The sequence below is a fragment of the Calliphora vicina genome, chromosome 5, assembly GCF_958450345.1.
Source record: "Calliphora vicina chromosome 5, idCalVici1.1, whole genome shotgun sequence".
NCBI lineage: Eukaryota > Metazoa > Arthropoda > Insecta > Diptera > Calliphoridae > Calliphora > Calliphora vicina.
The window spans coordinates 95,286,788-95,299,205 of record NC_088784.1 but is presented as its reverse complement, the minus strand read 5'-3'; the positions used below and the strand labels follow the sequence as shown (position 1 = coordinate 95,299,205).

Sequence of the window (12,418 nt, the reverse complement as noted above, 5' to 3'; positions counted from 1 at the left end):
CAAAATTCCATCTAAAAATTTCACATGGGAAATTTTTTCATGGGAGAAGGGAACGTATTTCATGTGAAATATTGATTCGCGATAGGGGTGAATAACAAAATACATACTTTTTTGGCTCTCAGATACCTATCTACTTGTCATCTATGCCTGAAATATTTTCAAACCAGCACAAATTTTTGTTTTCGGATTGAGTTACGTAGTAATCGCCCAGTACACAATAAATGATTTCCCAATAATCAGAACACACAAATTTATAATATTTTTTAGGTACAATATATATTTTTTTATTTAAGTTTACGGAAACACTTTTCCCATAAACTAAGATTAAACTATTAAAATTTTTATAAAAAATGTTTACGTTTAATTAAATGTGTAATGGTAAATATAGAGGGGGTAAATAAATGATGTATATATGTACAATGAAATATAAATCTGTTCGCATTTAAAAAAAAAATATATAGAAATTGTATACAATTTAGTATTAGGAATTTAAAAAAAATATATGTAGTCAAAATAAAAATTTAGTCAAGTCAGCAAATAACACTACTCAGTGTCAGAACAGGCTATAAAGATCACATAGAGTATGGTAAGATTTTTCAATTTAAATACTTGTAAGAAAGAAAACTTCTGTTAAGACACCTTAAGAAGTGTAGGTCAAATAAGTATAAATTTTTAAAAAAAATTGTTAGGGGGTGGCATGAAAAATGAACTTATAATCCTAAAAACATAAAATATAATTAGACAAATAGATATAAGACTTATAGCAATAGCGTATTAGCAGGTGGAGATTGTTCTGTAGAAAGTGCGTAGAATATTTAGAAATCAGCATCTAAAGTAAAAACATTATCTAAACGTTGAGAAGTCACGCCTAACTTCTGATATTCACCCACTTTGCGTTCAAAGAAATTGGTTTTACCATCCAAAGAAATCATTTCCATAAAGGCGAAGGGATTCTTGGTGTTATAAATCTATATGAAGGAAAAATTAATATTATTAAAGACTAACTGGCAGGCATTTATTATTTGATAACTTACCTTTCCCACCTCCAATTCAACTAACAAACGATCAGCTACAAATTCAATATATTCCGACATCAATTTACAATTCATGCCAATCAAATTGACGGGCAAAGCTTCGGTTAAGAACTCTTGTTCAATTTTTACAGCTTCCGTTATTATTTCGGTTATTCTCTCACGGCTGGGACGTTGTATTAAATGTTTAAACATTAACACAGCAAAATCACAATGTAAACCCTCGTCACGAGAAATCAACTCATTTGAGAATGTAAGGCCAGGCATAAGACCACGTTTCTTTAGCCAAAATATCGAAGCAAAACTGCCACTGAAGAAAATGCCCTCCACAGCGGCAAATGCAATAATGCGTTCACCAAAATTGGCCGATTTTGAGCCAATCCAAGACATTGCCCAATCGGCCTTGCGCTTAACAGCTGGCATCGTTTCAATGGCATTAAAGAGATAATCGCGTTGTTCGCGATCTTTAATGTAGCTGTCGATCAAAATACTATACATTTCAGAGTGTACATTTTCCATGGCAATTTGGAAACCATAGAAACAGCGTGCCTCTGTAACTTGTACCTCTTGGGAAAAACGTTCAACAAGATTTTCATTGACAATACCATCGGAAGCAGCAAAGAAGGCCAGAACATGTGAGATAAAGTAACGCTCATTGTCGGTGAGTTTTTCCCAGTCCGAATTATCTTTAGAGAGATCTACTTCTTCTACAGTCCAAAAAGATGCTTCAGCCTAAGGGAAACATTTCAATAAATAAACAATTTTATAAGTTTTGTGTGGTATTATAAATAAGTTCATAACAATATGGTCAATCAATATAGTAAATTCAATGTTGTTTACAATGATTACCCTTCAAGGGCAAAATAAATTCCCTCAAATTGAGTTGCCGCACTGAAAGTAAATTTCACGTCTTTATTTTCACCCCTGTTTTTGATGGAAATATTTTTACAAAAACAAAATACATACATATTGTTTTCTGTAAAGTTTGTTGTAGAATTGGAACTACCTGTAAATAAATTTGCATTGGGCTCTACTGAATTAAAACCTGGACGGTATCAATTAACATTTATTTTCGAGAGTTATTGTATGTAAAATGTTACTTCCAAAAAATTGTGTTTTATATAAATTGTAAACTAATTAAGCGTATATTTTTTTATTTGAAATAAAAATATCGTATTCTTAATAAGAAACTCTTTTTCATTGAAATCTTGCTAACAAAAAAATTTTAATTATTTCACAATTAGTTCTAGGAAACTCATTTTAAAATTCGTGATTTACACAAATACCTGTTTTCTTAGAAAAAAGTGAATAAAGGCAACTCTCATCAATAAATAAAACATATGCCGGTCATATCAACACAAAACAGATGTAAAAAGCAAAAACTATTACTACTAATTTATACATAAAAAACGTGTTACATAAAAATCTTTAAATCTTGGAAAATTATTTATTTAATCTAAAAATAAAAGGTAAACAAATGTATGGGTCATCAAGTAATGCAAGATTAGAAGAAAACCCCGCCAAAAATATACTATGTAAATAAATGGAGGGAAATAAAAGTGAACATACAACTTTTTTTCTAATGACTAAATAACTCTACAAAAATGCTTGGTCCCACATACTTCCCCCTTTGTCAATAAACACTTCTGAAGTCAATAACATAGTAACAGATTCCCGCGCTTTTATTTTCTCTGTATACTACCAAAAAAAAAAAACACTTTAACGTCACCACTGCCACTACACTACCAACACTTGATACCACATTTTGTATAACATATAGAATAAAACATTTGATTCACTTCACTCACCTTCTTGTACATTTGCCAAATGTCCAGATATTGAATGGGGAATATGACAAAACGTCTAGGATTTTCCTTCAACAGTGGTTCAATGCTGGGGTCAAATGGCACTGCAGCTTTATTGGCCAAAGAAGTGCCTGCTCCATTCTTAGTTACTTCCATGCCACTACCATTTAATTCTTTAACATCTTGGTTTTTACCATTTGTTTGAATGTTGTTGTCCTCGCCAATGGATAGTTTACGTACCTTACCCACATTGACGGCAGTAAGGATTTTACGGGGACTCTAAAACAATAATAAAACACATATTTAATTGTTTTCCTTCAAAATATAACCATGAAATAGTTCAAAATATGTAAATACAATGTACTCGAAACAACTTACCTTTAATGAAAATTTATCCATGTTGTCAATAATGTTTTCCTTACCGGCCATCATTTTAGAATTTATTTGTTGTTCTTTTATTATAATTTATTAACTTGTGAAATACTTAATTGAATTGCTGTAATATTCTTTCTTCTATATTTATGTTTAATTTACAATTATTGTAATGTGTTCTCACTTCAGCGTTTTTCAATTGAATGACGCAGTGATTGCATTTCACTTAAATGTACTAAGAAGTGGCGGAAAATTAACGTAAATTTTGGCGGGATAGTGTTGCCACAACTTTATTTAGACATGTGTTTTTGGGCATTTGTTAAAGTGTTGTATTTTTTTAGTACTAAAGTAGTAAATTATGAAGATGACAATACCTCACTTTATTACTAACCATTTGATGGCATTTTTATCCATCTCGTATTATTAATTTAATAAAAAAGTTACTAAATTACTTGTATTTGGTAAAATATCTACATAAATTTTATTATTTTTGCACTAAATTATAAATTTGGTAAATTTTTCCTTGTCGTTTTTATCCCTAACAGTTGTAAAAAAGTAGTACTAGAAACACTCTGGCTCAACTGACTCCCGACAAATGCTTTACACACACACCATGTATTTCTTATGGGTTTGACAGGTTTGGAAACCCCCCATTTGCATTTACGTAAAACCCAATATAAACAAGGGTTATATTCAGTTGTGCCGAATCTTGTATACCCACCATTATTTCTGATATAGGGGTTATATCAAGGCGTATTTAACAAGGTGACAGCAGTGGCGAATTGAAATAAATATATGGAGTTTGACATAAATGCGTACTAACGAATATTTTTTATATATGTAGTTTGACATAATCGCTTGATATTTCTATAACCAGCTGTACTCCCGATGACACCTTATTAAATGCACCTTGGGTTATATGGTGGCTAGGTGGCTAGACCGCTCCCTACAAATTTGGCGGAAAGATTTAGGTTCATATAAAATTTCATTACGATATTAATTATTATAAAACAATTATGAATGTTGAAGTCATTTTCTGAGGGGGACCTTGATTGGGACTTTGGAAAAATGTTGCCCAATTTTCATCATACTTTACAGAATTAATTTGTGCAAAATTTTATGAGGATTGACGCACAATCAACATATGTATGACTGCTCAAACAGTATCAAGGCGAATTTATACAAAGTGGTGTCAGTCAAACAGCTGATTACTTATATTTCTAACAGAAGTCGAAGCTTATTTTTATATTTAAATATCTACATATTCTAATTCACAACACTGAAACTTGTAAACTTTACACATTACGCCTACGACTGTTTCGTACTATATTAAAGATAAAATGCAAACTGTTACTTTAATCTAGTACAAAACTGTCGTAGGCGTATGACGTTTACGCCAACCACGATAAGGGTGAATATTTCCTTTTGTTTTAAAATCCCATTTACTAAACATGCTTTGGAACATAAATAAAATTAATCTCCCTTATTGTGGGTGGTGTAGGCGTTTTACGCCATCGACAGTTTCGTACTAGATTAAAGAAATATGTTGCATTTATCTTTAACCGCCCCTACCGCGATTAGGGTGAATAATTAATAAGAATTAATAATATTGTTATCTTCACCACGTATAATATTACAGTGGCTCCCCCTATCGGAAAATTGTGTCACTTAAATGTCATTTTCATTTTTGACATTTGCAGAATATACATATACGTACATTTTTCTGTAGCTGTGTGCGTGTTTCTTGTTCAAAAAGGTGTGCTCGCATTACGTCTTTTGCAGAAATTTACGTCTGTGCTGAAGAATTATTTTGCGTTTGAAGAAAAACAATATTTCTTTCGGAGTATTATTGCAAACTAAATTAACAAAATTTAATTAAACAGTGCATATAGGAAATTATAACTGGGTAAGTACACAATTACTAAAAAAATGAAAACCATCTGAAATTATGAAGTGATAAGACGAAAAAAAAAATCGCAAATAAAATTAAACTCGGTGAAAAATTAACTATTTCGCTCTTACGCCAATTCGAATGGGGTAAAGAAAGAAAGAGATAAACGACAACTATAAAAAGAATGCTGTATTTAAGAAAATTAGTGTGGGAATTCTTTCTATGCCGGAATTTGTGTAATTGTTTCTCGTTAATTCTATTTACAATGACATGCATTTAACGAAATAACTATTTTCTATATTAGAAATGTATGTTGTATATTATGAAGATATTCTTATTGGCTGCTTGTATTCATTTCTCATATTTTATTCTATACATTTTTTTTTGTATATTGGCGACGCGATGACGTAATTTTCTATACAAATTTGCCGATGACTTATTCTTGTTAAACTGTGTTGCCATCTCTAATTTTTCATTTGTTTTTTTTTTTCTTATTTGCTTTTTCTCTGCTCGTTTTTTCGTGTTGTTTGGAGAATGTGTATGTGTGTGTTGTTGCGTGCAGAATGGCAGAGTTGTTACAATTGTTGATATTCAAACCTTTTTTTTTATTAACACTTGCAAAACCGGATGAGATACTAATATGGTCCGGCTGACTGCCGATTGGGCTGTCCAATGCACTCTGCATTTAATTAATATTATATTGAAAAAGGCATTTTGTGTGTGAATTAAGGAAACATTAATTTTTGGATACAATTCAATTTATATGTATGTATATGCAATTGACAATTTATTGTACATGCTTTCAAATCCATAAGACTAATTCTTAATTAAACTCTTTGCCAAGGAATTTGTTATGGATTCAGCCATGAGTTCCGCACCATTTCCTTAACACATCGATTCTGCTGATCTATAAAGAAATACTCATTTAATACCTAAAAACCGCAAACAATCCCAAAATTTAAATAATGAGCTATTATTACACTGATCTTGTAGAGATGTAATTCATTCAATGAATTTTGTTACTTGAAAACTGAAATTATCTCAGTTGTTAGATTCATAAAAGAACTCAAAAAAAGGTAATAACTAAAAAAAATTCCGATTCGCCTGGGATGTAATGAGAACGTTAGTCTCATAAAATTAAAGACTTCAATAATACGTTAATTTTTTTTATAAATCCAATGATCATTGATCCTGACCATTCCTCATTGTCAAATATTTTTCTGTTGCTAATAACGAATAAATATGGATATTATCGAATACGTAATACGATTGGCAACAAATTACAACGAATCTGTTTTATCTATGCAGAAATAATACTGTAACCATAGATAATTATACATAGAGACGAGATACTCCGTATTGTCAAACAAAAATACAACAAATCATATGTTTGATACAACAACAAAACATTTTTTACAATTATGTCTCGTCTCTATGTTACCCTATGGCTTTACTTTTAAGAATAACACTAACTGAAATCGTCTCAGTTATCAACTCAAACAGAACCCGGATAATCAAAATAAAACTTTTTTTAAAACTTCAATAACTTATGTTTGCTATTGTTATCCAAGTACTTTTCCATTATTTTCTAACTTTAAAGCCTTAATAAATCACAATACCACCCATCCAATTATTTAGTTAGTCTAAGCAAATATAGAACACGTAGGTACGTTAAAAAAAACTACTTCCCATTTCAAGATTCTACCTTTTTGGAAAAATATTTTTTTAAAGAATTAAAAAAAAGTAATCCATGTTTCGCTTATCAGTTTCAGATTAGATTTACACCCTTTCCTATCACATAAAAACTCTTATCAGTCAGTTCACTTTAACTTATATCATTTTCCGTATTTTATATTTTAGAACTTGTCACAATTGAATAATCACTTTAGAAAACAACTAAACTTATTATTAAATGAATATACATAATAATATACGAGTAATACATTAAATAATTTAAGTTGTTTTTAATAAGAAATGAAGCATTGTTACACTTAGAAAGGAGTAAAACGTATAAGTTAGAATATACCTATACAAATAAATAATTTATCACGCCAATGTATTTATTTATTAAATATCTTTTGATTTATGTATTTATAAATATTAAAAAAAATCAAACATACATATTTATAAACAAATTTTCAAATAGCATAATGTAGAGGAAGGTTTCTTTTCATAGGTTTCAATTATTCGACAACAATTATTTTTGACAAACCAATAATATGTTGAAATCTATCAGGAGCTATTTTATTTTATACACTTGTTCTGTGTAATATAAAACTAATTTATAAATAAAAACTAAAATTAATCGGTTTTATTCGGATTAAAGGCGAGTTTTGCAATTAAAAAAAAAAGAATAGAAAAAACACTATAATACGATTATAATGATAGAAATTGTTAGTTACTTTGAAATGTTTAAAGCAAATATTTACAAATTTCCAAACTAAAAAGTTATCAAGAAAAAATAAAAAATATGTATATGTACTACGTTTTTGGGGTATATTAAATAAATATTTACAAGGTCATAAACAAATAAAACGTACGACATATTGAATTTTTTTTTTTTTTTGATGAAATGAATATTAAATAAGTGTGAGGTATTAAAAATTAATCGTCTGCAAAATCGTTAATAATTTAATATTAACACAGTAATGAGTACAATAGAAAATTTTGACAGGAAATTACTTAACATTTAGTTGTTAATTTTGTTAAAAAATGCTTTCAATCAATGTATTAACATATATTTAATCATTTACGATCTTAAATCTTATTTAATTCAAATTAAAAGTTATATTTTCATAAAATTTAACATTGTCTGGTTATATTTTCATAAAATTTAACATTGTCTGGAAAAGAAATTTATAAGTTCTTATAATAATTACATATGAATGCATAGTATTGACAAACGTGTTTTTAATAAATATTTTATTTTATTTTCTATTGTGCTTTTATTTTAGTGTTACACCTCAGTGGTTGAAAATACAATGTAAACTTTTTCAAATGTTTGTTCAATATGTCTAAGGGCCATTATTACAACTTGCCATTATGTTCGAAATAGTAAAAGGTAACTTTAAGCAATAGAAAAAGGTACCCTTAAAGTTAACTTTTACTATTTCGAACATAAAGGCAAGTTGTAATAATGGCCCTAAATCCAAAAATATTTACTTCTGTTTACTTATATTAACAAGAAAAAATAAGAACATTATTAATTGAATTCTGTAAATAGAAAACAAACTAAATAGTATTCCAACAATAGTAACTTAGATGTAATTTTTACAAAAATAGCCTAGCCCTATAGTGTAAGAAGTTTTTGGATATCCCTTGTTTTTTTTATTACTGCTTCACATTGACAATAGCTGAGGTTATAAAGATAGGCAATTACAATTGGTCCATGTTCTGGTTCCTCAAATCAGGTCCTTCACTTGTCGGTGGGCGATTCGGTGTCGAACCATCCCGATGATCGAATAAACGAATCCATTATTCATTTATTTCTGTAATATTAAGCCTAAATGGCCAAAATAACAATATTATACCTGAGGTGAAAAAATAAAATAAAACTATCATAACGATATTACAATTCTTGATAATACAAATTAATTATAAAATGTTAGTTAATATATACATATCAAATTAAAGATTTGTGGCTCGACAGCCGCAATTCCAAAATTTTTAAACGAAAAACATTATTGGATTGAAAAAAATATGAAAGGAATAAGGTAAAATATTCCACAGAGGAAGATGTAGAAATTATGGATATACGAATTTGTGGATTTCAAGTGGATCGTGAGAATGTAAATGATCTATAGAAGTGGTCTTTCAAATTTGATTATATTGTAAAATTAAAATCATATTTCGATACTTAATAAATATTCAAATATCCAACCTCGATAGATCCGCAAGGTCAAGCAGAAAAGAGCTACTCATTGTCAAAATCCAATTCCCCGATAAAGCAAGACAGAGACTGTCTTATTTGTGTACTAGGGGTACAGTATTTTTTCCCTTCGGCCGACTTACATACATATGTATGTTCACACATCACTGCCTCACTTTCTTTGTATAGAAATGGAATACAAGATCAGCATCATTTGCCCTGCTGCTAACAGTTCTAGAACTAATTTCCAATTTTAGATTATTCAACATGTTTGGGAATTTTCCTCACAAATTTTGAGTTTTTACAGTTCAAGTCTTACGAACATTTTTATAATTTTTTGAACAGCACTTTTATTAATTGATTATTTATCATCAACCTTAAAAAGTCGAGCGATTCTTAACGCAACCGTGTAAACTTTGATAATGTTTCATATCGCAAAATGTATGAAAAAGTAAAAACAGGCAGTAGCTAAGATTTTTTAAATTTTAACTACGCGCTTGCTTTGTCTTGATAAAGATATGACTGCATTGCATATAGATGTTTTGGAATTCACCCATATTTGTTTTGTTTCAATCCAGCACTAAAATCGTTTATAATTTTGGTTTTTAAGTTTTCGCAAATCTCAAATCTAATCATTTTTACTAACTATTTCAAAAACTTATTAAGCGAAATTAAAAAATAACGTTTTCTAAATATTATTTTTGTTTTAGTCTCGTTTTTTGCAGAAGTTTAAACGTTTCCATTGTTTTGCCATTGCTATATTTCTTAGCTCATTCTAAAATGATTTTTTTTTTAAGTTTTACTATATTTTAATAAAAAACTTTGTAAATTTGAATTTATCTTAGAAATATTCATATATATTTGCTTTGAAAAATCATGTTGTTGAAAATTTAATTACGAAATTATCGAAATTATTATCACACGCTGTGGGAATTTTGGACATAATATTACTGAAATAAATTAATAAATTAAATGAAAATATTTATTATTAATTATTTATATTTCTAGTATGTATGTATTCGCTTTATTGATTAGAACTCGTATTGCAACATTTTTCCGGGGTAAGACTAATTTGAGAATACATATTACATGCAGAGCTTCCAATTAGTTAATTCAATTTAAGCTTAATTCAAGGAAGATTTTTTTTTTAGCAAATCATTCCATAAAACCATTACCAACATCACAAAAGCTTTTATTTAAATGGAATTCATAAAAAAGTTAATTCTACCTTTGAATGATTACATTTTTGTTAATTCAAATCTACTTGTAATGCAAATTGAATGAAAATATTTCTTCTTCATTCAGTTAAGTTTTTGTTTTACAAAATTAATTGAAAAAAAATTTACTTAAGACTTTTTGTAATAGATTTGAATTGAAGAAAATTTTAAGCATTCAATATATTTTATTATGCTATTCTGTAATAAATTTGAATTAAAGAAATATTTAATAATTCAGTAAGGAATTATTTCTAAAGATACGTTTGATGTACTAAGGAATTATGCCTAAGAATCGTAATGTAATGATTAAGAGAACAAATTTAATTAGATTTTGAAAATTGAATTAAGAATTAATTCTTTTGAACCTTGGATTATATAGGTATGTACATAACTAAAATAATGTCTTCTCCATATTTATTAATTCATTTATACTATTTGTTTCTTCTTGTTTGTGTTTATTTTCTTATATTTTTAATATGTTTTGTTTGTTTTCCTATTTACACTGGGTATCAATAGATTATTGTATATTTGTTTGCTTTCCTTTTCTATTCTTTCTTTTCTATTCATCTTCTTGGTTGGTTTTAGTTTTTCATTTCAAAACTATCTGGTGTAAATTGCTGTATGTATGTATCATTCATTCATTCGGTTTTTCCATGAACTCTTCGTGGCTTTTATGGGAATTGCAATTTGACTTGTACGGGTACAAAATTGCTGCTGCAGCGGCTACAGCAATATGACTATGACGACTAGTACCAACCAATAATTGTTTGTATTACAATATACTCATCCTAGCCAACATTAAGTATCTGTTGTAACTGTCGGTATGTTTAATCTATGTGTGTGTATTGACTGCCTGGCTGGTGTTTGTCAGTTTTGCCGTTACCAAGTGTGATGATGCATTATAAATTTCCAATGTCACGTGGTATTTCTTTTTTTCTTGCACATTCCACTTCAAAGTGTTTCTTTCATAAACTACTACTAATAATTTCACTTTAAACATAACACAAAATTTAGAAAGACTAAAAGAGAGAATACTAAATTTAATCGATTTATATTTCGTTACTTTTTTTTAAATACCTTTTCATGTTTTCTTAACTTATCAGATATTAAGAAAAAAAAAAACGAAAATGAAAACGTTCTTTTCACTTGTACTATTTGAGATAAAGGGAACAAACACAATTTTTCATAAAAGCGTAGTTTATTGTATCAGTTATAATTTTTCAATGATGCTAACTTTTTGAAAATAATAAAAGTTTTAAATAAAATAAATGAAGAAAAACTAAACGTTAATTCTAAGTCGAATGACATTTTTGGTATTCGTTTACTTTGCCTTTTCGTTTAAAGAAGAAAATTCTATTTCAGCAATTACATTGAAAGCGATAGGCCATATTAGTTGAATAAACAAGGAACTTCTCTTTTGATATGTTTTCGTAAGTAAAACTATTTTATTTCTCTAATCTCTCTCCTACGATGTAAACTAATGGGTCGATTATGTATGTTAACCGAACTTCAGTTGCGTGTTGCCAGAAGGCAATCACAAATTTCTTGTTGCCAATTTAGCAACAGAAAATGATAGCTGTCAGAAGTTCGGTTGCCATCCCTAATCGACCCATAATATTTTCATGGCAGGATATTAAAACAAAAACCATAAATCCACTGTGTCAAATATTAAAGTAAAAAATACTCTTTTTTCAAAACACGAAAACGTACAGGAAAAATTACAACAGTGTTAAAGTTTCCATCACTGCTTCCATTGAAAGCGTCAGTGAGAGAGGCCTTTTTAAACTTTCATACTCTTTTTATTTTTTGTACTGTATTATACTCTTTGTTGAATACATTTTCTCATTTTAACTTTTTTTATCAAAGCGAATTTATACCAGGAGGTGGCAGTGGCGAATTCAGGCAAATACGAGCAAATTCATTAATGTCAAACTCCATATGAATTCGCCCTATACCTTGTTTTTTATTGGCTACAATATTAAAAGCTTAAATTTTTAAATATTATTAATTTGAAATGTGTATATTAGCCTTTTATAGGTTAATTAATTATATTAAATACGGATAATGGAGTATTTAATATAATGGAGACTTTAATACTTCTTCTTTTCCAATGTTTGTTGCCAAATACTAAAAATACCGATTAAGTTCAATTATAATTCAATATTGGAATTTTGAATTCTTGAAATTTGTATGATTAAATGTAAAATGTTCATAATATATGGCAAAATACGAAA

At 28.6% G+C, this 12,418-nt stretch overlaps 2 protein-coding genes across 3 annotated transcripts in view; one reads left to right on the top strand and one right to left on the bottom strand.

The window, feature by feature from the left end:
• Positions 1 to 250: 250 nt before the first annotated feature.
• On the bottom strand, positions 251 to 3,376 carry RnrS (ribonucleoside-diphosphate reductase subunit M2). The gene is made up of 4 exons (XM_065512266.1): positions 3,215 to 3,376; positions 2,840 to 3,115; positions 1,035 to 1,763; positions 251 to 968 (listed from the first exon to the last, which is right to left on the bottom strand). Exons 1-4 carry the CDS (start codon positions 3,266 to 3,268, stop codon positions 816 to 818), a joined length of 1,212 nt encoding a protein of 403 aa, XP_065368338.1. The 5' UTR covers positions 3,269 to 3,376; the 3' UTR covers positions 251 to 815.
• Positions 3,377 to 4,926: 1,550 nt separating this feature from the next.
• Positions 4,927 to 12,418, top strand: part of 14-3-3zeta (tyrosine 3-monooxygenase/tryptophan 5-monooxygenase activation protein zeta) — a 37,027-nt gene continuing 29,535 nt past the window's right edge. The window contains exon 1 of one of the 2 annotated variants that reach the window (XM_065513382.1): positions 4,927 to 5,114. The gene's annotated coding sequence lies outside the window, so the exon portion shown is untranslated. The remainder of the gene's footprint in view (positions 5,115 to 12,418) is intronic. The other variant, XM_065513380.1, reaches the window with a different exon arrangement.

What these genes read in the sequence shown, in the direction of transcription:
- RnrS (XM_065512266.1), bottom strand. Translation starts at nt 3,268, where the DNA reads ATGATGGCCGGTAAGGAAAACATTATTGACAACATGGATAAATTTTCA. An exon ending in TGGATAAATTTTCATTAAAG is followed by an intron (nt 3,116 to 3,214) that starts GTAAGTTGTTTC and finishes TTATTGTTTTAG; the next exon opens with AGTCCCCGTAAAATCCTTAC. An exon ending in TTTGGCAAATGTACAAGAAG is followed by an intron (nt 1,764 to 2,839) that starts GTGAGTGAAGTG and finishes TGTTTCCCTTAG; the next exon opens with GCTGAAGCATCTTTTTGGAC.